At 32.4% G+C, this 24,637-nt stretch overlaps 2 protein-coding genes across 2 annotated transcripts in view; one reads left to right on the top strand and one right to left on the bottom strand.

Annotated features, from left to right (window-relative positions):
* Window positions 1-340: 340 nt before the first annotated feature.
* LOC135958644 (hypodermin-A-like) lies at window positions 341-1,078 on the top strand. Its single transcript, XM_065509537.1, has one exon. The coding sequence runs from the start codon at window positions 341-343 to the stop codon at window positions 1,076-1,078; it is 738 nt and encodes a 245-aa protein (XP_065365609.1).
* Window positions 1,079-5,276: 4,198 nt separating this feature from the next.
* The window catches only part of LOC135958846 (PH and SEC7 domain-containing protein-like), a 70,708-nt gene continuing 51,347 nt past the window's right edge, over window positions 5,277-24,637 (bottom strand). The window contains exon 4 of the mRNA XM_065509770.1: window positions 5,277-5,365. Within this exon, the coding sequence (XP_065365842.1) occupies window positions 5,313-5,365 (53 nt within the window). The 3' untranslated portion in view covers window positions 5,277-5,312. The remainder of the gene's footprint in view (window positions 5,366-24,637) is intronic.

A 24,637-nucleotide genomic window follows, 5' to 3' on the forward strand; every position in this document is an offset into this window, starting at 1 on the left:
ATTGTTAGTGCATTTGCTGTCTTGATAAATATCTGTCAAGTATAGACAGGGTGTAAATATTCTATATTTTATGTTTAAATTACAAACTCTAAATTGTTAAGGGAAAGTGAATGCAAATCTTAAACTAAATGAAATTATAGATTTTCCCAAAAGTATGGCAATTAGAACAAGTGAACAGGCGGAAAATTGTACATTTTATCCATGCAAATTCTAATTTTAAAGCAGAAATTGATTTGTAGCCCCTTTTACTTTAAAGCAAGTATAAAAGAATCACACTTAAACAATTTTTTAACCAAATTTCTTACATTATTTGCTTTAAACTTAAATTTTTTCTCAAAAAATGCTGCTATTGTTACTGTTACACTTCAGTTCAATTTATATACATCTCATCGCAGCCGATAGTTATGCCGAAGAGGGTGATTTTCCCTTTGAAGTGGCCATAGCCTATCAGGGTGTAGATATTTGTGGTGGTGCCATCGTTTCGGAATATCTAATACTAACAGCCGCTCATTGTATAAGATATTTAGAGGCTAACGAATTGGCTATTTATGCTGGTGTACACGATTATTATGTATTTCCACGTGGCCATAAATATGAGGTAAATTCTACTTATATACATCCTCAGTATGATGCATCAACCAGAGATTATGATGTGGCTCTTGTAAGACTTAAGAACGCCTTAAAACTGAAAACGCCGGGTGTGGATAGCATTGAAATTGTGACAACAAGTCAAGCCAACTATGGTGGCATACTGGCCACTTTGGTTTATTGGGAACTTGAGCCGGGCACTAGACTGCTGTATACCGATATTGAGCTGTGGAGCCAGAAACAGTGCACGGCCGGTAATATATTTGGCGATTTTGCAGCCAGCGTTGATTTGCCACCACCAAATAATGGCATCATTTGCGCTGGCATACCGGCGGGATCGTGTATAGGTGATGATGCCGGCTCTCTTGTTGTGAACCATCAATTGTGGGGTGTTGTATCGTTGAATATAGATTGTGATTCGGAGGATAAACCTTTGATTTTAACGAATTTAGCGTATGTGAGAGAGTGGTTGGATGAATATTATTTATAGAGATGAAAATAAGAAAAATAAGAGACAAAAATTAAGGTTTTTAATGGTAGCAATCAAAATGAGACATGAAAGTCAATAATTTTTTACTTCCCTTCTAAGCTTAGGGAAGAATTAGAAGCGCAACTTGTATGGCTGATACAACAACAAAATACATTGATTTATATGTAGTTTTTTGTCGCTCAGTAGGCTTCACAGTTTCATTAACCTCCAAGTAGACAACACTTTTGCCTGCATTGCCAACTGTTTGAAAGCTTTTATGTCTCTGGTTTAGTTTGACGTTTATTTTTTATTCTTTTTTTTAACGATTTCAACCACAATTTTTGTTCACACATTAACATTTCTAAATGCTTGAAAAAAGTATTATTTACTTCATAATTATTACGAGTCATTACGTTCTTGGCTAAATGAGCCAAACTACCAGTTTTTTTTTATTTTTTTGGTTTCGTGTGATTAAGATTTTTTATGAGTGTGACCAATTTGTTTACCGGTTTAAGTCAGCTAATCATTATATTTTTTATTTTTTCTTTAGATTTTATTGTTGTTTGTGGTCTGTTCACTTTATATAATCGTTTTTTTTTTTGTTTGTTCTTTAGGCTAAAGGTTGTTAATATAGCAAGTATAGTTTTTTTTTTAATATATGATGACCACTTTTTAAAAGCCACATCAAAACTGATGAAGGTGTAATAATAAATGTAATACAAATGTGAGAATACTTTTAATAAGGTTTCCAGTTAATGTTTGCAAAAAAAAAACAGGGGATAAATATGATACGGAAGACAAAAAAATATGAATTTACAGCAATTAAGCATTTTTTAAAACTAGGATTGATAAGACAGGTTAATAACTTTTCCCACGAAAGAAATATTAAGAAATTGATAATATTTATAAAATTTAAAACAGCAAAAGTTTAAAATAGAATGTTATATTCAAAATTGCTAATTATCTTATTTCCCATTTTAAAAAAACCTTTTCATCTTAACCTAGTTTATAGAGAATTGCTCCTTTCTCCCCTTTCCCTTTATATATTTTAACCACATGACATTTGGGTTTGTTTAATTTTGAATTTTGTTAAACATTATTATTTTTGCATTCATAATTTCTAATTTACACGCCATGTAGCGTTTGTCATTTTCATAAATTAAGTTGTTAGATGTTTGCCAACTACACGTACTCATTAAATGCATTCAAAAGCTAGAGAAAAAACTGTCATACAATAAATAAGACTTAGAGAAACATTAAATATAATAAAGAAGTTTCAAAAAACATAATAAAAAACTAACAAGCTAAATTTAGTGATTTTTTAAGACTCAGACTTTTAAAAAAGTTTTTTTTAGATTTTTAGAATAATTTTGCTTTAAAATTTACGTTTTTTGACTGTATTTTATCCGAGCTCATTATATATTTATTTTATTTTGTGTAAAATTTATTAAAATAACGGTTTTTTTAAGTAATTTACATGCTTGTAAACATTTACTAATTTTGTATATGATTTTTACTTCAAAGCAGTTGTTAACACTGACAAATGCAACCATGTTATTGTGGAAACAGAGGAGAAGGAGAGGGAGAGTGAAATTGTAAACAAGAGATGAAAAATAAAGTTGCCACTCTAAATTTTAATAAAAAAAGGTATTATTGAGATTTAAACTGATTAAAATTAAGAAATTTAAGTATTTAAGTCGGCATAAAACTCTATTTTAATAATAATTTAAAATTGAAGCCAAATTTACCTAATTGAGCTGCAGAAAGCTCATAGATGTAGTTGTTATTAAGATAATACATTCAATTTTATTAAAATTTTTAAAGTTTTAATACAAATGATGTCATTATAAACAATTTCAATTGTTACATGTTCTAATTAATATGCTCTTAATTTTTAATTAATTTCATTAAATTATTACCACATTTATGATCTCTTGTCTAGTTTTTTAATAAATTTTTATGACCACAATTAATAAATAGAAATCAATTAATTTAAACTTGCTGCTATCTATTTATGCATTTTGGTTAAGTAATATTTGCAATAAACTTATTTTAAAAATGTTTAGAATGCTGTTATTTAATCAACACCAATGTCAAGTGTTTTTTGTGGTTTTATTAAAATAAATATTTATAATAGTATGTAATTTAAGAATAGAAATATATAAAAATGAGTAATTTATTTGAAATTTATTAAGGGTATTTGTAGATTTTAAGTCAGAATCATTATTGTCTACTCAATATGTCTTGCTTTTCATTTCCAAATCTCATATCAATGGACTCAAATATAAAGTTACACAGATTCTTAACAAATATTATCAAATTTCTTCGAAAGTCTTTTAGGATTTTTTAGATATGGATATTTTGTGTGCAGTTTTGAAAAGTACTCATTATTTCCTATTCAATGATATATAATATGTCTTACTTTTCATTTCCAAATCTTAAATAATGGATTCAAACATAATGTCACGCAAAAAATTATAATTCTTGACAAATATTTGCAAATTCCTTTGAAAAGTATTTTATGATTTTATTGATATTAAGATTTTGTGTAAAATAAAGGTTTGGATTAATTCAACATCAAGTAAGAAGCAGCGATAATAATTTGAAATGTTTGAGTAAAAATTTGTAACATTAAGACCTGTAGGTTGGTGACAAATTCAGTATAAATGTTTATTGTAAATGTAGATTAGTCTTCTTATTTAAAAATACCCTTTTTTGTTTATATTTGTGCAACATTTAAAAATATCCGTTTCCAGCACTGATATAACAGGAATTTCAATGCGTGTGAGAAAGCAATAAATAATTAACGGTTAAATGGGAGAGGGAGAGTCTGTGTAAACTCGCTCCCTGTTTGTTTACATAAACACGGTAATGCCAACTATTAATAAACAAAGGGCGAAGTGTATTTTAATCCAAAAAGGCTTTTTTCTTTTAAATTTGTTTATATTTGCTATAAATTTTAATTAATTAGAAATAGTTTTTAGGACAAAACATCTAAATTGATGTTATACAAACAAAAGCAAAATATTGTATCATTAAAGATAAACTTTTATGTATTTTGCATTAAAATTATTTACAAGAAAACTAAATTTATTTATTAAGTTTTAGTTTACTAAAGGCCTTTATTCCCAGTTTCAATATTCTAGATGATTTCATTGAAATTTATTATTATACCCTTCACCTTCGAGAGAAGGGATATATAAGTTTGTCATTCCGTTTGCTATTTCCACAATATAATTTTATATTCTGGATCCTTATTGATAGCGGAGTCGATTAAGCCATGTCCGTCTGTCTGTTGAAATCAATTTTCTGAAGACCCCAGATATCTTCGGGATCCAAATCTTCAATAACTCTGTCAGACATGCTTTCGAGATGTTTCCTATTTAAAATCAGCAAAATCGGTCAGCAAATAGCTGAGATATGAGGAAAAAACCAGGACAACACCGATTTTTGACCTATATCTGGATTACTAAGTCAATATAGATATCTAATGATAGATATTTCAAAGACCTTCGCAACGACGTATATAAGTCCATAGTAAGTTGGACCTACAATGGGTCAAAATCGGAAAAATATTTTTTAAGCCGAATTTTTTTTTCACCAAAAATTTTTTTTTTTTAAATTTTTAAAATTTAAAAAATTTAAAATAACAATTCGAAAAATTTTGTTTTCCAAAAATGATTTACAAGAAAAAATTTATTTGTTTTAGTTTTCTAATTTTGTTAATTCAATAACTAAATTAAATCAAACATTTAAAAAGTTTTTTAAACTTAATGCTTAAAAAACATTCATATTTAAACAAATTTTTCTTTGGCTTATTTAAAAAAACGCTAAATTGCCAACACACTTAAAACCCCAGCCCAATTGCAATAATCATAATTCAACTAAGAACATAACCCTGCAGTTGGCAACCTTTCGTTTCACAATGCGTTTAATTGTTGTTGATTTACGAATTGTATGTAAATTTTTGTTTCTAAATATTTATTTTAAAATATGGGTGGAGTAAGTTCATCATAAGCATTTTAATATGTTTTACAAACAAAAAATTTAGTTTGCAATTTTAAAATTTAGTAACAAATGTTTACTATTTCTTTATTTATTTTTTTAAATAAACTTGTTAATTTTTCTATGACGTTTTTTTTATTTTTTTTGCAAATAACCATTAAAATTTAACAAATTTGCTTTATAAATAGTTTAAAAAAATCTTTTAATCTTTAAGTTTGTATTTATAATAGTTAAGAGGTTTGTGATAAAATCATATTAGAAGTCCAAGGTTAAATAGAAGAAAAAAAAGTTGAGTTTTATGGCCTGAAATTAAAGTGATTATGATGTTTGTCATGTAATTAATTGTGTAATTTTTTAAAAGATAATAGTGTTTAAAGAGAAATAATTTAACAGGCAAAAGTGTTGCCATTTCAGTTAAACAAATGATTAAATGCATTGAGAAACTGGCAGAGATTAGTTAAATAGATTTTGATTTTAAATTAAGGAACTAAAATTAACGCGCAATAAGCAACATTGTCCTATTTACAGGCAGCGTTGCCAACCCAACTTCTCTAAATTGCCAGTGTCACAACTTATTTGATATGATACAACGATTTTAAAGAACAATTAAAAAATAAACAGCAAAGTCGTTAATTTAAACGTTAAATAAAAGTGATAAAAATCACAGCTTACAATTTAAGCATCAATTTTGTTAAATGACAAAACAAATAAAACATACAAGTTCAATAAACTTTCTAAATAAGGCAAAAAATATATAAAAAAAAATAAAGCCAATGGCTTCAATTGTTATAATAAAAATAAGATTTTTTGTAACTCTCTACTATACTATACTGAAAGTACTTTTTTATAATTTCAGTTAGGGTTCGTTGATTTTTAAAGCAAAAAAAAAGAAAACACAACATCAACAAATCTTTAACAAAAGATACGACTTTGAAAATGAACAGAGAACAAAACAATAGCAATAGTGACAACATCACAAAATAAAATTACATTAACAAATAAAAAAAATAAAAAATTGTTAATGTTTTTGTACATGAACCGGAAAAAGGAAATGAGTTTTAGAATATCAATTCGACAATAAACATAGAATAATGAAAGTATTTTTGTTAATTTTTTAAACAAAAACAATAAAAATTTATATTAATAATAAAATTCAAAACAAAATCAATAATTCTAAACAAAAATTTAAATAAAAATGTTTACAAAACTATTGAAAAACTAATAATTATTCTATTAACTACATGGCAATACCTTTGTTTTGTTTTCTCAAACAACAACAGTTGCTTTAAAAGGTAGTAAAAACTTGGCCACACTTTTGTTTTGTTTACTTCCCAGCTGCCTTAGTTTTTGTTGTTGTTATTATTATTATTTGTTTTAATATTCATTTTACACATTCTTGCTTTAGATAAAATATTTCTAAAATTTGCACGTTTTTCTTATATATTTCTATTAAAGTTTCATGATTTCTGTATTGTTTGTGGTTTTGGGAAATCATTTTTCATTTTCTGCTTAGCTATAATAACAATAAAAAACTTCCAAGCTAATTTATAATGAAAACTAAAACAAAAGCATAATAAAATGATAAATTGCAATATTTTATAATACATATAAAGCAGCGAAAAAAATACAGCAGACAACCAGCTTACAATTGCATGCAAAATATTACCAAGAAACTATTTTTTATTATTTAAAATAATAATAATAAAAAAAATCGTATTATTAATTAAACTTTCATTCTAACCATACATATTTCCCACTTCTCCATCAACTAAAAACCAACTTTCTCTTTCAGTTTATATATTATTTTCCAATGTTTTGTCTTTGCCACTTCCTTTCCACTTATTCACCACTTAGTGCGGTTTCCTGTGGTGACATTTTAATTATATGACACACTTATTCATAGTTCCCATTGTACATACTTTTTTTATATGAGAAAATCGTATTTTGTTTAGTTTTCTATAAGCTTTTGTAATTAATATGCATTTTGAAAACTAAAAGTGATGAAAATATGACAGTTACTGGGTTGGGCTAAGTTGCCACCTGTGGAAATGAGGATCAGCATGACAACTAGGTGAACAGGTTTTAATTCTTAACATAAATAATGTCAGCAGAATATTGGAATTTTACTCTCCTCTTTAAATTCACTAATTTTTGTAATTTTTTAAAATAAAATCTTTATAGCTGAAGACCAACTTCGGGCAACTGTGATGCGCCATGATGTCTGACAGAGACCTACACTTCCTATGCGGGATTCCGTTATCTAATTGCAAGCTTAGTAACTTTTACTATGAGCTCTCTCAGAAAAGATGGGGATATGAACCCACCTGAACGATAACCACAACGATTTGGCCCCGACTCAATAGTCTGCTTTTACACACAGCAAGTTTTCTTGAAGCAAGTCTCTTCGATTCCCTTTTAAACTTGCTCGTCTGTTTACACACAGCAAGTCTGTGTTCAATTTTGTATGTCAAAACCGAATTGACGCCATAGTGAAAATGAGACAACAAAAGAGAATTGAAGAGACTTGCCAGTACAAGCAAGTGTGTATCCCTCTTCTTTCTTCTTGCCTCTATCTCCTATAAATTCAGAGTTAGTCAAGAAGCATGGAAGACAAAGATCGCCCAGGCCAGCCAAATAAGCTTGAAGACCAAGAATTGGGGGCATTACTCCATGAAGATTGTTATAAAACTCAACAAGAGCTTTCAAAATCAATGGGACCTACTCAAGCAGTAACAACAGGAGTCATCCAAAAGCATAGAAATTTGGTACCATACCAATTGAATGCTAGATAACTTGAAAGACGATTTCGCATGCCCGAAATCATGCTTGAACACTGTGAAAGAAAATTAAAAGATGAACAGTTCTTTTTACGTTTTCGGAAGAAGTCAACGGAAATGGCTTAAATTTCTCCATGAAGTTTAATAAGCCGCGGGTTTCTATTCGGTATATTTGTTAATCAATAGGTGCCGATTATCTTTAGATGGGATCTGTGACAGGCAAGTATTCGAGAGATAACCCAGCACTGGATAGATATGTTGGGGATATCAATCAGTTAGGTTAGGTTATGTAATCAGGCAGCCGTCCAAAACCTTAGTCTCGTACAGCTCACTTGGGTCCAATGATCGTTAACTTTGTGGTACCTGATTGAGTCAAATTGAAGTTTGCAAGAGAAAATTTTAGGTATAAATTGGAGGAGTAAGAGAAGAAGAAATTAAGAATTTAACTAACGCAGATCATAATGGTACAGTTTCTGGGTCACTATGAGGTGCAATTTGCATGTTCGGTCTTAGCAACCACCTGCTTTCCATAATAAAGGCGTCTATGCACCTTAGTTCCATTACAGATATCCGGGAGAGGTTACTAAAGGATCGCTCACCTAAAGCCTGGCAAGTAGATCACCCAGTGCCGGATAATTACAAAAGAAGTGTAGGATAGTCTCTTCATCTACCTCATTCTGACAATCAGTTGCTCAATATTCCTTTAGAACAATACCTAGAGGGAAAGGAACTGACAGAAAACTAGTCACGTTACTCATTCCTCGTGGTACGTTCCGTTTCTAGTTCTAACCAGTTTTTATGAAGGCGACCTGTCACTAGCGTTGTCATAGAAAGGGGTCAATTGACACCATTTGGACCTTTACAACTTTTATTTTAATTAGGGGACGCTATGTAAATCATTGATTTAAGCTGAATTCTATACGAAATACTCAGAAGTATTAGCATCCATCACAAGGATAATGTGCCCATATCTCGAAATGAATCGAATGCCAGCATTAATTGTGCTCCCAAGTAGACAACAAAGTGTAATTATATCCCTGATTAGAGGACACTGGAAAGTATTGAACATTATTTTGAATCTTTGTTGAGCCTTGTGCCCAATCGATACTTTATTTAAGAAAAAACAAATCTCCAACAGAGTAAGGAACTTTTGGAAATGGATAAAAAGCAACTGAGGATGATCATTAAATTTAATACCCTTGGTAATCACATGGTAAGATTACATATAATTGAGGATAATACGTGTATTACCTATTATGTGAATTGTATCCTATTTATTCCTGAACCTGATTCATAGCATAGGCTTAAATAATTTGATAGTATTTGAAAATATCAAGTTCTCGAATTGGAATAACTTGAATATACAAGGGATCTGAAGTATAAGGCACCAACTTATTCTATCTTTAGAGTCTTCTAAACTTCATTTACTTAAGCGACGTGTTCGACATATTCTAGTTGTCGAAGTGAACAGCTCGAGTGAGATAAACTTTTACATCGATCGATTATGAAAATTACAAGTCCAATTGCAAAATAATGTTGATAAGAATCAAAGAGAAGGACCTAAGCTGAAAGAATATTACCATTTTACTCAACCTGTTGGAATTCTGGATAAGCTACGGATTATCAAAGTGAAACAACTCGAAAGAGAAACATTTTTAGAAACTTGGATCGATTTTCCTAAATTCTGTACAAGCCTGATTTCATAACAATGTTTGTAAAAACCATAGAGAAGGTTTTAATATTGAAGAAATCAAAACTCCTACTCACACTGCACAGTAAGGCAAAATCGAAATCTGGCATTTCTAAACGGCTGGCCCGATCTGAATAAAATTTGATGTGGGCGTAGCCAAAGAGTATTCCAGTATAAGTTATTAAAATGGGTCCTATAAATGCTCCAGGGGCGGCGCTATGGGGCTCAAAGTAAGGTACCTTTTTTTCTTTCCCATCCGATTTCAAAGATTTTTATATTTTTGGAAAGCGTTCGAAAAGTGTTAGTATGACCAAAAATTAACTTATCTAAACAAAAAAGTTCGGAATAAATGTGGATCATATTGGGACTAATATTTGCAATTTTGATACAAATTTTAGTTTTAGAAACTCAATAAATATGTAATATGTAATAAAATCGTTATTTATTAACAAAACTAAACGAAATTTTCAATGTTTTTAAATTTGCCCAAAGGGAATCCCATAATTTCTAAAAATTGGAGTGAAAATACCAAAAATGGCGATAGGATCCACATTTCCTTCTATGCTGAAAAAATACTCTGGGGATAAATAAGGAACATATCAAGGTTTCCAAAGCTGCTTTCCGTTTTCTGATCCCAGCTTTGGGATTTTAGAACATGTGGCCCAATGTTGAAATTTTGATAAAAAATAGGTCAATTTCCGAAGGGCGTAAGGCCGACATATTAGAAAAATAGAACATATTTTTTATACCAAAATGTTCTCCGTAAAGATACCTTACAGAAAAACATAAAATTGTTATATGTTCTTAAAGAAAGTTTCTTTTTAATAAAAAAAGAGTTAAGTCACCTTTTCGCCCAAAAAACAGCAAAAATTTACTATTTTTTGAATTTTTAAATTGAAAATCGTTTATTTTTGGATTTATAAATGATATTAAGTTCTCCCTTGTTGTCAAAGTTTAAACAGCGAGTGAGAAATTTGGGAACTTGTAACTTTTTAAGTTCTATGGAATTGAAGTATGTTTCAATTTTGCTATAAGTCACATAAGAAACTTAAAATATAATTTCTCGCACTAAATAAATATTGTCTTGCCCAAAAACTAAACAGAAATCATGAAATGTGTCATTTCACAAACTGCAAGCCAAGATAAGACATTATATTTTTCATTGGTTTCAGCAAAAACTTAAAATTTCCTATTAATTAGGTAACACTTAATTAAATTCACCTAATTGTTTAAAAAACTGCAGTGTCAATATTTTTTTAACAAGTAATTACATGTCTTTACCAAATAAAAAGGTTTCCACAGCAATTATGTTAAACATAAGTCTCTGCCAGGGTCATTTTAACAATGTTGTTTTATTGACCTGGTCAGAAATTTGCAAAATTAATTGCATTAAAATTACAAACACAAAAAAAAACACCTTGTCTTGTCATTAATTTTCAAAAAAACATGTAAAACAGTTTTAAATATTCCGCAATTGCTTAAAATAAGCTAAATAAATTAAACTTTTAAATTATAACAACTTAAACAATGTTTAACAGCTGTTTTCAAAAGGCTTTCTTTCATGTGGCAACACTTAATAACACCTTAAATCACAGAGAGGAAATCTCTTGCAAAAACACACTCGACACACAAACACACGCAATATATAGGCTGAGCCATTAACAAGATGTCACCGTTAAAGGTCGTGCTCCAAATTCATACAATAACAACAAAACATAAACAAAACATGCAAAAAAGGTAAAATGTAATAAAAAGAAAAAAAAAACGGCTGAAAGTATTAAGAAATAATAACGAAAAAATGCTTAGAACGAAAAACCAAATGTAGGTTAACTCTAACAAAGACAGGTGAGTTTATTTTAATTAATTAAAAGTATGGAAAAAAAGAACAAAATCTAGATTTATATTTAAAGCATTATGATTTATTAAGGAAATAAAAAAAAGAGCTGAAAATTCTCAAAGAAAACAATTCAAATGGAATTCTTGGGTGTTTATAAAGGTTATTATATTTAGTTTTGGAAATATAATAAATTTTGCATATTTTTGTGGTTGAAATTTAGTTGTAAAAGTGAAAGAATATTTAATGTTTGTTTAGTTTAGTTGAGGTTTTGTTATGGTTTGGAATATATGTATAAAAATAATGGCAGCTATTTTTAATTATCTCATATGTGTATATAAACAGGGTGTTTCAATTGGGGAAATTAATTTAAGTTTAAACTAAATTAGTGGTAACCAATAGCGCAAACAGGCATCACTGGGCTGTCACTTTGCAAGTAATGTTTGCTTTATTGACACAAAGCAGTGATGCCTAATAGCGATTTTTAACGCTAAAATATTACAGACTTGAAAAACGTAATCTTTATTAATTCCAAACGATACTCCTACATTAATTGAACCATTAGAGTTAGATTTGGATATAACAGAACATGGATCCGGCTGTGAAAGTATCAACTAGAAAATGTTCATCTTATAACTTTCTCTGTTCTGAATATCTGCTCTTTTTGCTTTACCCCGTCTTTATTTACAAGTGTGTATATATTTTTTGTTTAGTTGCAACCGATTTTTTTTCTTCTTTAGTTTGTTTGTAATTCATTTTCATACACATGAATTTCGCGCGCGCTCATGTTCTCATTTGAATACAAAATTTTCTGTGTTTAGTTTTCTTTTTATTTTTTTTTTTTTAAAAATGCAACATAGTTTTATTTAGTTCTTTTTTTGTTGTTTGTGTATTCATGTATATGAGAAGCATATCTATGCTGCTGTTTAAAAAAGCTGTTCAATTGGGAACATCAGCACCATTTAAAAGGCGTGCTGGGTCAACAAACAAAATCAACAAAAACTAAACAAAAAATAAAAATTATACTTGGCTTCACTAGCATAAAGATCAAGAAGATGCAAAAAAGCTGTAATATTAAACATAAAAAAATTAAAATACAAATTAATGGAATGATTTTTTTGTATAGAAATTAAAAGATTTTTATTAAACAAACACGATCTTTCATTAGACGTTGTGTTTAAAAATAAAATTTTCAATCTAAAAGCAGCGAGCACGCGTTAATGCGAGATAATTTTGCCTGGAAACACCAGTGAGAATATTTTGATTAAATATTAAGGCGAACTATAATATTAGTTTAATAATTTTTGAGGCAAGACGAAGTTTACAACAAAATATTGAAAAATATAAAGTTAAAAGGCTAGTCAATGGAAATTTTATAATGATTGCATGATTTGATTGGATCAGAAGACACTCACTTTCAGACTCTAATTCAGTAAACGCTATACGATCAATAGACTTATTTTATTGGGTGTATGACTTAAAACTGATGGATTTTTTGCTTTTATTTTGAAACGTTTGAACAATATAAATTTATTCAAAGTATTTGCCATTGTTAGCTATGAACTTTTTCCATATTTCTGGCAACATATGGATTACGCGCCAAAATAACTGCGAATCAAGCCAATTTCGGATACTCTATTCCAAATTGAAGTGTATCTCAGACGGAGCGTTCTGCATCGATAGAAACAAATAGCAGAAACAACTTCTTTCTAAATAGTTTTTAACAGGTATTGCAAAATGTGGCCTAGCCTTGTCGTGATGCAATATTACGGTTTCATGTTTGGCCGCATATTCTGGGCGTTTTGCATTCCGTACAGGTTTCCTGTGATGGTCTAGCCAGATTTCAGCAGCTCATAATAGATAAGACCCTTTTGGTCCCACCAAATACAGAGCATTAGCTAATCGCCATGGATATTTGGCTTTGATGTCGATTCGGCTGGTTGGCCGGGCTTCACGTAAGATCTCTTAAGCTCGGGTTATCCTGATGGAATCATTTTCATCGCAAGTAATGATTTACTTTTATTGCGTTCAAATATCATTTCGGGCATTCAAAATCGTTTTTCAAGCTCTTCGGCTTCAATTCGTTTTCCAATTTCCCTGCTTTTGGATGAATCCTGCTGCTCGAATACATTTTAACATTGCTGCTGGAGAAGCTCCCAATGATTTTGCAAGTTCTTGTTGAGTTTGACAACAATCTTCAAGGAGTAATGCCTCCAATTCTTGGTCTACAAACTTGTTTGGCTGGTCTGGGTGATCTTTGTCTTCATGTCAAAATCACCACTTCTGAACCGAACAAAACATCCGATGGAACATTCACAAAAATTGTCATTGCTTCCAGGATCTGCGTTTTTCTACCTACACAGAGAAAACAGATTCGTGATAGCAACCGAATTTGTTGCCAATCGAATGATTATATCTTAGTGACCGAATTTTACAGTTGTGACTACAATATTTTGTAAGGGGTAACTAAAGTTTGGTTGCCTCAACTGAAATTCTTCTTTATCAACTGACTTTCTATATGTGCAACCGAATCATTCGATTGGCAACAAATTCGGTTGCTATCACGAATCTGTTTTCTATGTGTATAAATTACATCGAGAGTTACTTCAGTTCGTTACTCGTTTTATTTATATTCTCTCTACTCTACTTCCCGTAGGATTCCATCACAATATATTCCGTTATCTCTTCCTCACATGCTTTCTAAGGGTTTGGCCTATTCATTTCCACTTTTGTCTTTTGATTTCAAGGTCAATTGGAATTTCTGTGTAAATGCAAGCGGTAGGTTTGTAGACAATTAGTTGAGGCCAGCAAATCTTAGTATATTTCTAAAATATCTATTTCGGAAAAACTGTTGGACCGTCATGTAACCTACTTATGTCAACCCACACGAGGTTTGCTAGGTGGCAATACATCCATTAAAAATTGCTGTTTGTTGCGGATTTTTGGACGGCTCCGTAATACTTCTTCGAAACATTCTGCTTGAGTGAATTAACTCTCAACATAGAGAGATTTGACTCTGCTCAACTTTTATCTTGAGGGGTTTTTGGAAGTCGCAGGTCTATGTCAATAAGACACGTTGGAAATATTATGGACATAATGAAATACCTCCATTTGTACATCGGACCATCCTTATTGGAGAACTCTTAAGTACTGGCTTCGTGTTGGAGTTGTACCAACGGACTAATATTTTATAGCTGCGCAAATGATTTTCGGTCTTTGTTATCCTCAACTTAGCTGCTATGGGATATAAAAATTGATATGAAATCGAAGAGTATTGTGGGAAATTGTCATGAATTTCGTATTGGTACTTGGCGTTCCGGACATGTATGATGAAATTGTTACAGTCCATTAACAGTCCTTTACTAAGATATGCTGTCAAAACAAGGATTATCGTTCTTAGATATCATGTTTGCATTCGAATAGGAAGCTTGCCTTCGAAAAAGAGTATGAAGCAATATTTGTGTGTGTGTTCCAGGCAGTAACTTGGAGTTCTTCAGATCTAAAATGCATATTCATAAGTTTTATATATTCCTTGGAATATGACAGTATTCAAATCTTTCTATAAGGAATCTGGTTGGTTTTGTCTGAACCCAAAGTGAGCTGACAAATCATGATCATCATACAATGTATGAAATTTTGTTTTTGAGGTAGAATTATAACTGACAAGTCTTAGCTCCATTTTCTCAATCACTGGTTATTTTTTTATCGTGACGATATACTGAGCATTATATTAATTGGAAGAATATCGTTACGAAAAACGATAAGCAGAGATTATCGTCTAATTGTCCCTGCTCGCTCATATTAGTATCACTCTTCTGAATAAGCCTTTTCATGATAATTTCATTCATCTTTCAAAAGCTTTACTTTAAAAATCAGTCATCGTTTCGAGCATCTGCTTTATTGCAAAATTGTGTTCAGCGATAAGGTACATTTTTGGCTCAACATATGGAGTGAGACCAATCCATAACATAACCTACAGACTCCATATTACATCTAGAAAAATGTGGTGATGGCATCATCGGACCTTATTTCTTCAAAAATGAAGCCGGGGATCACGTTCCAGTCATTACCACACCATGATCAAAGATTTTTTGTTTTGAAAATATGGCTGACATTGATCCGGACGAGATGTAGTTTTAACAGGATGGCAACCATACGGCGATCGCAACCATCGATTTATTGAAATCTAAATTTGGCGATAACTTGATTTCGAGAAATGGGTCTGTCAATTGACCTCCAAAGTCATGCGATTTGACATCTCTCGATTATTTTCTTTGGGGCCACGTGAAGTCACTACTTTATGCTGATAAACCAGCAACAATTGACGCCTTGGAGGCCAAAATTGGATGATAGAACCAATTTAGTCTTTATTACCGAAAGAAGACAGTATCCAGTATTTGATCATTCCGAATCTGGTATAACACTTAATATAATACCAGATTTCGTATTCTAATATGATCAAAAAGGTCACAGCATAAAGACTTCAAAGTAAAAAGCGCCAAACTGACTGAGTTTTGAAAAATCTCCAAATTGGAAACTTTAGATTTATTAGTTAAATTTTCTATCATTTATTATCTCTATAAATTATAAAAAAATATTTAAACATTCTTTTACAACTTAATCGATCGTTTAGACAAACAAATTATAGTTTAACTCATAAAAATAAAAACATAATATTTTAATTTGTCTGCATCAAAGAGTGTAAAATAAAAACCATAAAAATTCCCACCTACAATTAAAAGAAAAATACTTTTAAATACCAAACAAATTTATTGTTTTAAAGCTTATTAAGCTGTTAATAAATAAATAAAATATTTATATTTGTTTTAGTTTAAACCAAAAATAAAGCAACAAATAACCAACAGAAAAATTTTAATCTTCCTGTTTAATTTCTTAATAAACGTTGACGTATTGAAATGTTATTTTTTTAATTTATTTCATTGTAATTTCTACATAAAATATGTGTATTCTCCAGACATTTTATGGTCTCCTGGTTGATTGAACGCTGTCAAGGAAAATACACAGAAAAAAACAAAAACAAAATTTATATCTCTTAATACTTGGCTGGTGATTTTTTTCTCTCCGCATTTCTTCGCCCAAAAAAAAAAAACGGCCATAAAATGCCGTCAGTCATTGTTAAATTGTAAGCTAAACAAGAAAAACTTTGTAAGAAAATATGTAGTAAAAAAAAAACATTAAAATGTTTAATAAATTGTGGTATGAACAACAAAAAAATTTAAAACACACGCACCAAAATTCAAATCATTCACAATGACGCATGCAGAAATATTGAACAAAAAAAATGAGAGGGTGGTCGAGTAAGTGACTTGGCAGATTTAGGGGGAACTTGTTATTATTTTCGGTAAACTTGTAAGGTTAGGTTTATCACAAAAGCCGCCTTAAGCATTGCTCACTTGGTTCCAACCAATTTTTCCTAATCCGATTGGTCATCATTGCTAGCAAGCCATTTCGTGGCGTTAATAAAGGCGTTTAAAGTTTTGTTCCAATGTTTCCTAATCCGATTGGTCATCATTGCTAGCAAGCCATTTCGAGTATTGCCTATAAGAGTTCGGTGACCAAATTTTTTTTGTCTTAGGTCATTAAAAGCAGGGCAATGGCAGAGAAGATGTTCTGACGTTTCCTCTTCTTAACCTTTCTAGGTTCCCAAAAATCGTTGTAGAAAAGTTTTAGCTAATGACCGGTTAGGCTTAATGCAAAACGTGTCCTTTTCATGTCCATGATAGGTCAAATCTTTTTGGTCTCTGTGCAAGTGGTATCTTTCTCCCATCGTTTCCTAGCAATTAGGTGGAGCTTTTCCTTAACTAATTGTTTTCTCCTTGTGAGAGAAACACCAATGTCGCAGTAGGCTTCATTTAGACACCATTTTGACCGCCATATCCAGGAACGCATGTAAGGACCGAATGTCTTGCTATCTCCTCAAGAGACGCCCGGCATTCTTGAACAATTATTTAAGGAAGGGAGATCGGATTGGCGTTGGTGTCTATATTCAGGAATTCGGAATTAGGTTATCTTTTAGAATTCCAAATGAATGTACCATTATTAAAGCTTAAATATCGGCTATTAAAAGGGCGGCTAACTGGCTCAGTTATAACCAGATATCAGACAGGGACATTCACATATATACTGATAGTCAAGCCGCAATAAAATCTCTAACATCGAAAATATTCCAGGAATGCCGGGCATTCTTAAATAGGACATTCAACAATCGTACGCATGAGGATAAGTGGACACGGAGATATTTCGGGCAACTGTGTTGCTGAAAAAAGGCGCCATGTTGCCTGACGGAGACACTGGATTCCGTTATATAATTGCAAGCAACAAATTGATAACTCTCACTATGAGCTTGCTCAGACAAGATGGGGATGTGAACCCACCTGTACGATAACCAGAATGATATGGCTCGATACGCTCACAATAAAGCAATATAATGGCGGTGATAACCGGACACTGCATATTTGCAACCATACGAGGAGACTTGGCCTTCCCTATAACAACTTCTGTGTAAGTTGTTAAAATAAAGAGGAGGATGAGACCATTTTTCTTCTTCATTGTCATTGCCCGGCATTAGGGGATCTACGCATCAGGTTCCTACGACATCGTTCCTTAAATAGCTCTGGGACATGAAGTTAGAATGCATCAATGCCTTTATTAGGAATAGCAAATGGCTAATCAAGACAGACACGATAATCTTCACGGAGTGACCTAATATTCATTAAATGACTGCTGCATACTATTCTCCTCACTTCGCTTCATCTGATCTCATTCCTCTTTACTTCTTCTACTCCTTTATTCTATCTGACTTTCCCTTCTCATTTCATCTCTATCTGGCCCCCTTTTATCTCTATTTTCTGGTAACACAAAGGGACCTATTGGATCCAAGTGCTACTCTCTTTCCTGTATCTACCATGCGGCTGCCTGTTAACCTAATCTAAGTGGTGTACTCGTTCTCAAGGGCTCTGATGGCCGCTTTACTATCAGTAAATATATGGATATTCCCGCCCAATATCCTATGATACAGAATTTGTTCTGCGGCAATTTCTTCAGTCTGAATTATGCTACAATTCAACTCATTTGAAAAGATTCCACAGCCGTCTCTATCTTTCGATTTTGATACTCATTTGAAAAGATTCCACAGCCGTCTCTATCTTTCGATTTTGATCATTCTATGTAAATCTGAATGACATTTTCCATAAAGTGGAGATTCAACTCGTTTGAAAAGATTCCACAGCCGTCTCTATCTTTCGATTTTGATACTCATTTGAAAAGATTCCACAGCCGTCTCTATCTTTCGATTTTGATCATTCTATGTAAATCTGAATGACATTTTCCATAAGGTGGAGATTCAACTCGTTTGAAAAGATTCCACAGCCGACTCTATCTTTCGATTTTGATACTCATTTGAAAAGATTCCACAGCCGTCTCTATCTTTCGATTTTGATCCGTCTGTGTCAATCTGAATGACATTTTCCATAAGGTGTGGTCGTAATAGGTTCTTTCCTTGATGTGTCTCACAAAAACCGGATCGAAAACAGATTTAGGTGTTGTATAAACCGTTCGAAATCTCAACATGCCTGTCCATATCCTTTAGCAGAGTGTTTATGTTGAGATTCCAATGTAGCGGTGAGAGTACACATCCATGCCATGTATCGCCACTTTGGAAATGTTTGAGTCACCCAAACTGGATTATATACGTCTATAGTTTAGGAGTTTACCATAAAGTGATATGACCGCTGGATTAATTCCCATATGTTCCAATGAGTCAATAACGATTCAGGTTTGACATTGTTTGAGGCTCACTTTCTCTAATATAATTGATTATCGAATGTAGGCATGTTGAGCTTTATATATAGCTTCCGGGTTGAGGTATGATGGATTATATATATCAATTATTCTTTCCAGAGCTTTGAGCAGGTACGAGAGGCTAATGGGTATAAAATGCTTGGCCTTAGGCATTTCCATTTCATTGGAATGTAAGACATTTTCAGACAGAAATAAATAATCAAATTAAAATCCTAATTTTGGCTATAATTTACTTAACAACCTTCGTATTTTTTGGGTAGTTTTTGAAACATTTTAACTAGACACTGAGTTTGAATTTTAAATATTTTAATGGGCAAATTCCACATTCATCTTTAGCTTATAAGTAGAATTGCAGAAAATTAAATAATTAAAACTTGCATGTGTTTGCTTCACAATATTAATCATTTAAAGAACACTTTGTTACAATAATAAACAATTTATTTACAATTCATGTAAATAAAATAAATGTCTTTTGTTCAATTGTTATATAATATTTTTAAATTGTATTTAATTGTGTACAGATGTCAATGTAATTTTAATTTAACTAAATTACAGAAAATTATTCATCATTTTTTACAATATATGTATATCAGCAAAAGGCACAACTATCTTTGTGAAATTATATACAAACAATACATATGAATATGAATAAACAATATTAATAATTATAATTAATATTTGTTGAAACATGCACTTTGTTTAAATTAACCTTCAAATTATTTGTCACGCCTTTATGAAGCAAATAATTGCTGGATAAATAAACAAAAATTTTAAATAAACATCTGATCATCATTACAGCTTAATTTTGTTTTAAAAAAAATCTTTAATTTAAGCTTTACAATGCTAATTTAAAAAAATATATATATTTGTAAATCCTTTTTTAAAGCCCAAATTATTCCACAGTTTCTGTTTGCTAACTTCGTAATCTCTCATACGCATAAATGCAACCATGTGTGTCATGAATTACAAATTAAATTGGCATTACTTTTTACGTTTATCAAAGATAAGAACCCGGAAAAGCTTAAATTTATGATAATTATGGCTTTAATGGCTAATTTTGTTTAATTTCATTTAAAATACTTAAATAAAACGGTGTTTGTTTATAATTTATTACAATTTTTGTTTTGTAACTAACAAAATTAAGTAAAAGTATGCCTCATTTAATTAGTGAAGCTTTTAAGGAAGCTAAAAAAATTTGGGATTTGAGAAAAAAAATTCTCTAGATGATCATTGGTAAAAATGGCCATTTTTCAAATCCCTAAATTAGTTCAGCTATCCCACTAATAGTGCATCATTAGGCACCCCTTGGACTACCAAACCTATATAGTGTGTTACGTGTACCATTCCAAAAATGACCATTTTTACCAATGATCCTCTAAAGAATTTGTTTTCGAAACAGACATCCAAATTAGTAAATTCTATAAATATTTTGGATATTTCATTATTATAGACCTCATGGAGTACCACTTTAATATAGTTTTGGTCATGGACGTGGTTCCATTCTCCTGTATTAGCCTCCTAATATAGTACCTCTTAAATACTATCTCTGTTAAATGCATAACAGTGCACTGTTAACTGCAAAGTAAGCTCTGTTACAAAATGTGGTTTGTGTCTTTACTAGTTAAATACGAATTTATCTTCACACATATTTAACATTTTAGCTCTTATATATCAAAAATAGGAGGGCGTGTCAAGAAGTCCGTGACTTTTTGAATGAAACAAAGGTTTTTGGATAAAAAATTACTTTATTTTTCAGCATAGTCTACTTTATCCAACGTTTCTCCAATTTTTTTTATCCCTTCCAAAAAATAAGATTTATCGAGATCATCATCGTTGGAGTCAAATCTCTTTCCGCCGAGCCATTTTTTCAGTGGTGGAAACAAGAAATAATCAATCGGTGCCAAATTCAGAGAATAGACCGGAAGAGGGAGCATTTCGTCATGAAACCTGCGCAAGTGAGCACCCGATTATGAGCAAACGCGGCATCCATCTTCAGGAAAGCGTTCTCTTGAAACCACTAAGCCATGTGAGATGCCTATGGCTTCCACAATCTCTCTCACTTTCAATCTGCGGTCGGCCAACACCATATCGTGAATTTTTTCAACTGTTTCGGGAATAGTGACATCAACTGGACTTCCAGAACGTTCGGCTAGTACGGCCACAACGAAAATCAGTAAACCAATTGAAATTGATAGTGCAGAGTTCCCATAGTATTTATAATGCTTAGTTTTGGTTTGAGTTTTTTCCACAAAAAATAGTGTTTAATTAAACGAAACACGAAATTAAATTTGTTTCCATTTTCTCCTCAAGTCTCGCGATAGTCTGCTATCAATGGCTGTCAAACAGAAACTAAATGACGCAGCTTGTCAGGAGTCAACAGATTCCTGTTGACAGGAGCAGTGTTGCCCTTTCAGTTAAGAGGCGGGAAATTCAAAAAGTCACGGACATATTTCGACAATAACGCATCGAATATATTCTTCCAAGTGCTAGATCGTTTATGGTTTATCTGCATAGACCTGGGATTTTACATATCCAAAGATAAAATAATCTAATGGCGACAAATCACATCAATGAGGTGGCCAGTTTTCAAATGAAATTGTGGATTAATAGCTATGTTTCCATCGGCCCATTCACGAACGATGATCGTGAGGCCTCTATTCCTGTACGAGTTAAATCTTGTACGCACGAAAACCAAGATCTTAATGCAAAAGTTTCCATGAAGTAGATGGACACAAGTTTAATTGTTGAGCTCGATGACGAATTGACAAATTTGGATCATAATGAACGCGGTTTTTGTTTTTCATTTTGATGGGTACATATCTGTCATTTATTGAAAATTTTTTTTCATAAAAAAATTTGAAATTTTGTACCAACAAAGCGTCATATGCGGGAAGATTTGATTTACTTCTTTAATTTGAAAAAAGTGTCAATAAATCACACCGATTGTTCATCATTGGTTTTAACGTACGTGAGATGGTTTGTTCGGCTCAGAAGTGGTGATTTTGACATGAAAGAGACGAAAGATCACCCAGGCCAACTAAAAATATTTGAAGACTAAGTATTGGAAGCATTACTTCATGAAGATTGTTGTCAAACTAACAAGAGCTTGCAAAATCATTGGCAGCTACTCAATCAGCAATTTCAAAATGTTTGCAAGTTGCAGGATTCATCCAAAAGCAGGAAAATTTGGTATGATATAAAAGAAAATCATTTTTTTAGCGAATCATTACTTGCAATGAAAAATGGATCCATTACGATAACCCGAAGCGTAAGAGATCGTATGTGAAGCCCGGCCAACCAGTCGAATCGAAAACAAAAACAAATATCCATGGCGTTAAGATAATTCTCTGTATTTGGTGGGAATCTGTACCAAACGCAACTGATTCAACGCTCGGCCACAGGTTTTGCCTTACCCGCCTTATAGTCCAGACCATGCCCCGTCCTACAACTATTTGTTTCGATCCATGCAGAACAGAAGTCATATTATCTAAGGCTTTCTGGAGTTATTCTGGGTGCAGGGTCACTCTGCCGACGAGATCGATCTTTTTGTCGGTCTACCGATCTCCTGCTGTAAATCACTCATACAGCGTAATGAGCTCAGATGGTCTAGTTTGACTAATTGGTCGGTATCGAGGCTTACATGGCCAGAAAAGAGCTATCACGGGCTCGGCTACGAATTCAGATAGCCGTGCTTACAGAGCTCGGCCTAGCGAATCAATCGAGAGTGAATGTTAGGAAGGTGGATTGCTCATGCTTAGAGATGAACACTCCTTACAATGACTTCTGTAGACGTTGTCATGATGAAGAAGGCAAGGAGAAAACGGTTGAACATCTACTCTGTCTTTGACCCGCTCAATCGGGGACATGGACTACGACAATGTGTAGTTCTTTCTTGCTCGGGCTAGCGAATATATTGAGAGTCAATGTTAGGAAGGTGGATTGCTCATGCTAGGAGACTGAACACTCCTTACAATGACTTATGTAGACGTTGTCATGATGAAGGAGGCAAGGAGGAGAGTGAATGTTAGGAAGGTGGATTGCTCATGTTAGGAGACTGAAATTCTGTAGACGTTGTCATGATGAAGGAGGCAAGGAGGAAATGGTACTCTGTCTTTGCCGTGCTCTATCGGGGACATGGACTACGACAATGGGTAGTTCTTTCTTGCTCGGCCTAGCGAATATATTGAGAGTCAATGTTAGGAAGGTGGATTGCTCATGCTAGGAGACTGAACACTCCTTACAATGACTTATGTAGACGTTGTCATGATGAAGGAGGCAAGGAGGAGAGTGAATGTTAGGAAGGTGGATTGCTCATGTTAGGAGACTGAAATTCTGTAGACGTTGTCATGATGAAGGAGGCAAGGAGGAAATGGTACTCTGTCTTTGCCGTGCTCTATCGGGGACATGGACTACGACAATGGGTAGTTCTTTCTTGCTCGGCCTAGCGAATCAATCGAGAGTGAATGTTAGGAAGGTGGATTGCTCATGCTAGGAGACTGAATACTCCTTACAATGACTTATGTAGACGTTGTCATGATGAAGGAGGCAAGGAGGAAACGGTAGAACATCTACTCTGTCTTTGACCTGCTCTATCGGGGATATGGACTACGACAATGGTTAGTTTTTTCTTGCTCGGGCTAGCGAATATATTGAGAGTGAATGTTAGGAAGGTGGATTGCTCAAGCTTGGAGACTGAATACTCCTTACAATGACTTATGTAGACGTTGTCATGATGAAGGAGGCAAGAAGGAAATGGTTGAACATCTACTCTGTCTTTGACCTGCTCTATCGGGGACATGGACTACGACAATGGGTAATTCTTTATTGCTTGGCCTAGCAAATCTATCGAGAGTGAATGTTAGGAAGGTGGATATTCGTTTATTCGTGCGTCATGTTGGTTCGGCATCGAAACCCATTTCGCTTTGTTAAGGACCTCTTGAGGACCTGAACATGATACTTTAGGGTATTACAAAGGGACCAATTCATGGACCCAAGTGAGCTGGTAATACTGGCTACCTTTATAACCTAACCTAAGTCTTTCTGTCATAAGAATCATATTTAGAGGAAGAGCTATTATTCTGAAAGGGATAAATCTCCTAACAGGAGGATATTTTGGAAACATCCAAACAATAAACCATTTCAAAATAGAAGTATAAAACGAGGAACGCTTCGTTTTATGTTTAAATAGAATGGGATAATTTAGAAAATAGTAAATTTTAAAACCAAAGAAAATATTTGCTTGAAAATATATTTGAATCTTTGCGGAAACAAATGAATATTTTAAAGGGTTTGAGAAATCGTGACAAATATTTATTCATGTCTTTGCCTGCCTTTTATTTTTATTCGCACTGAATTGGCAACACTTTGCCAATACTTTTCTGTTTTGTTTATTGTATTTAAACAATTCAATTTTTCATTTACATTTTTTTTTTCTATTTTCAATATTATTATTT

Source organism: Calliphora vicina, chromosome 4 (genome assembly GCF_958450345.1).
Source record: "Calliphora vicina chromosome 4, idCalVici1.1, whole genome shotgun sequence".
NCBI classification, from domain to species: Eukaryota; Metazoa; Arthropoda; class Insecta; order Diptera; family Calliphoridae; genus Calliphora; species Calliphora vicina.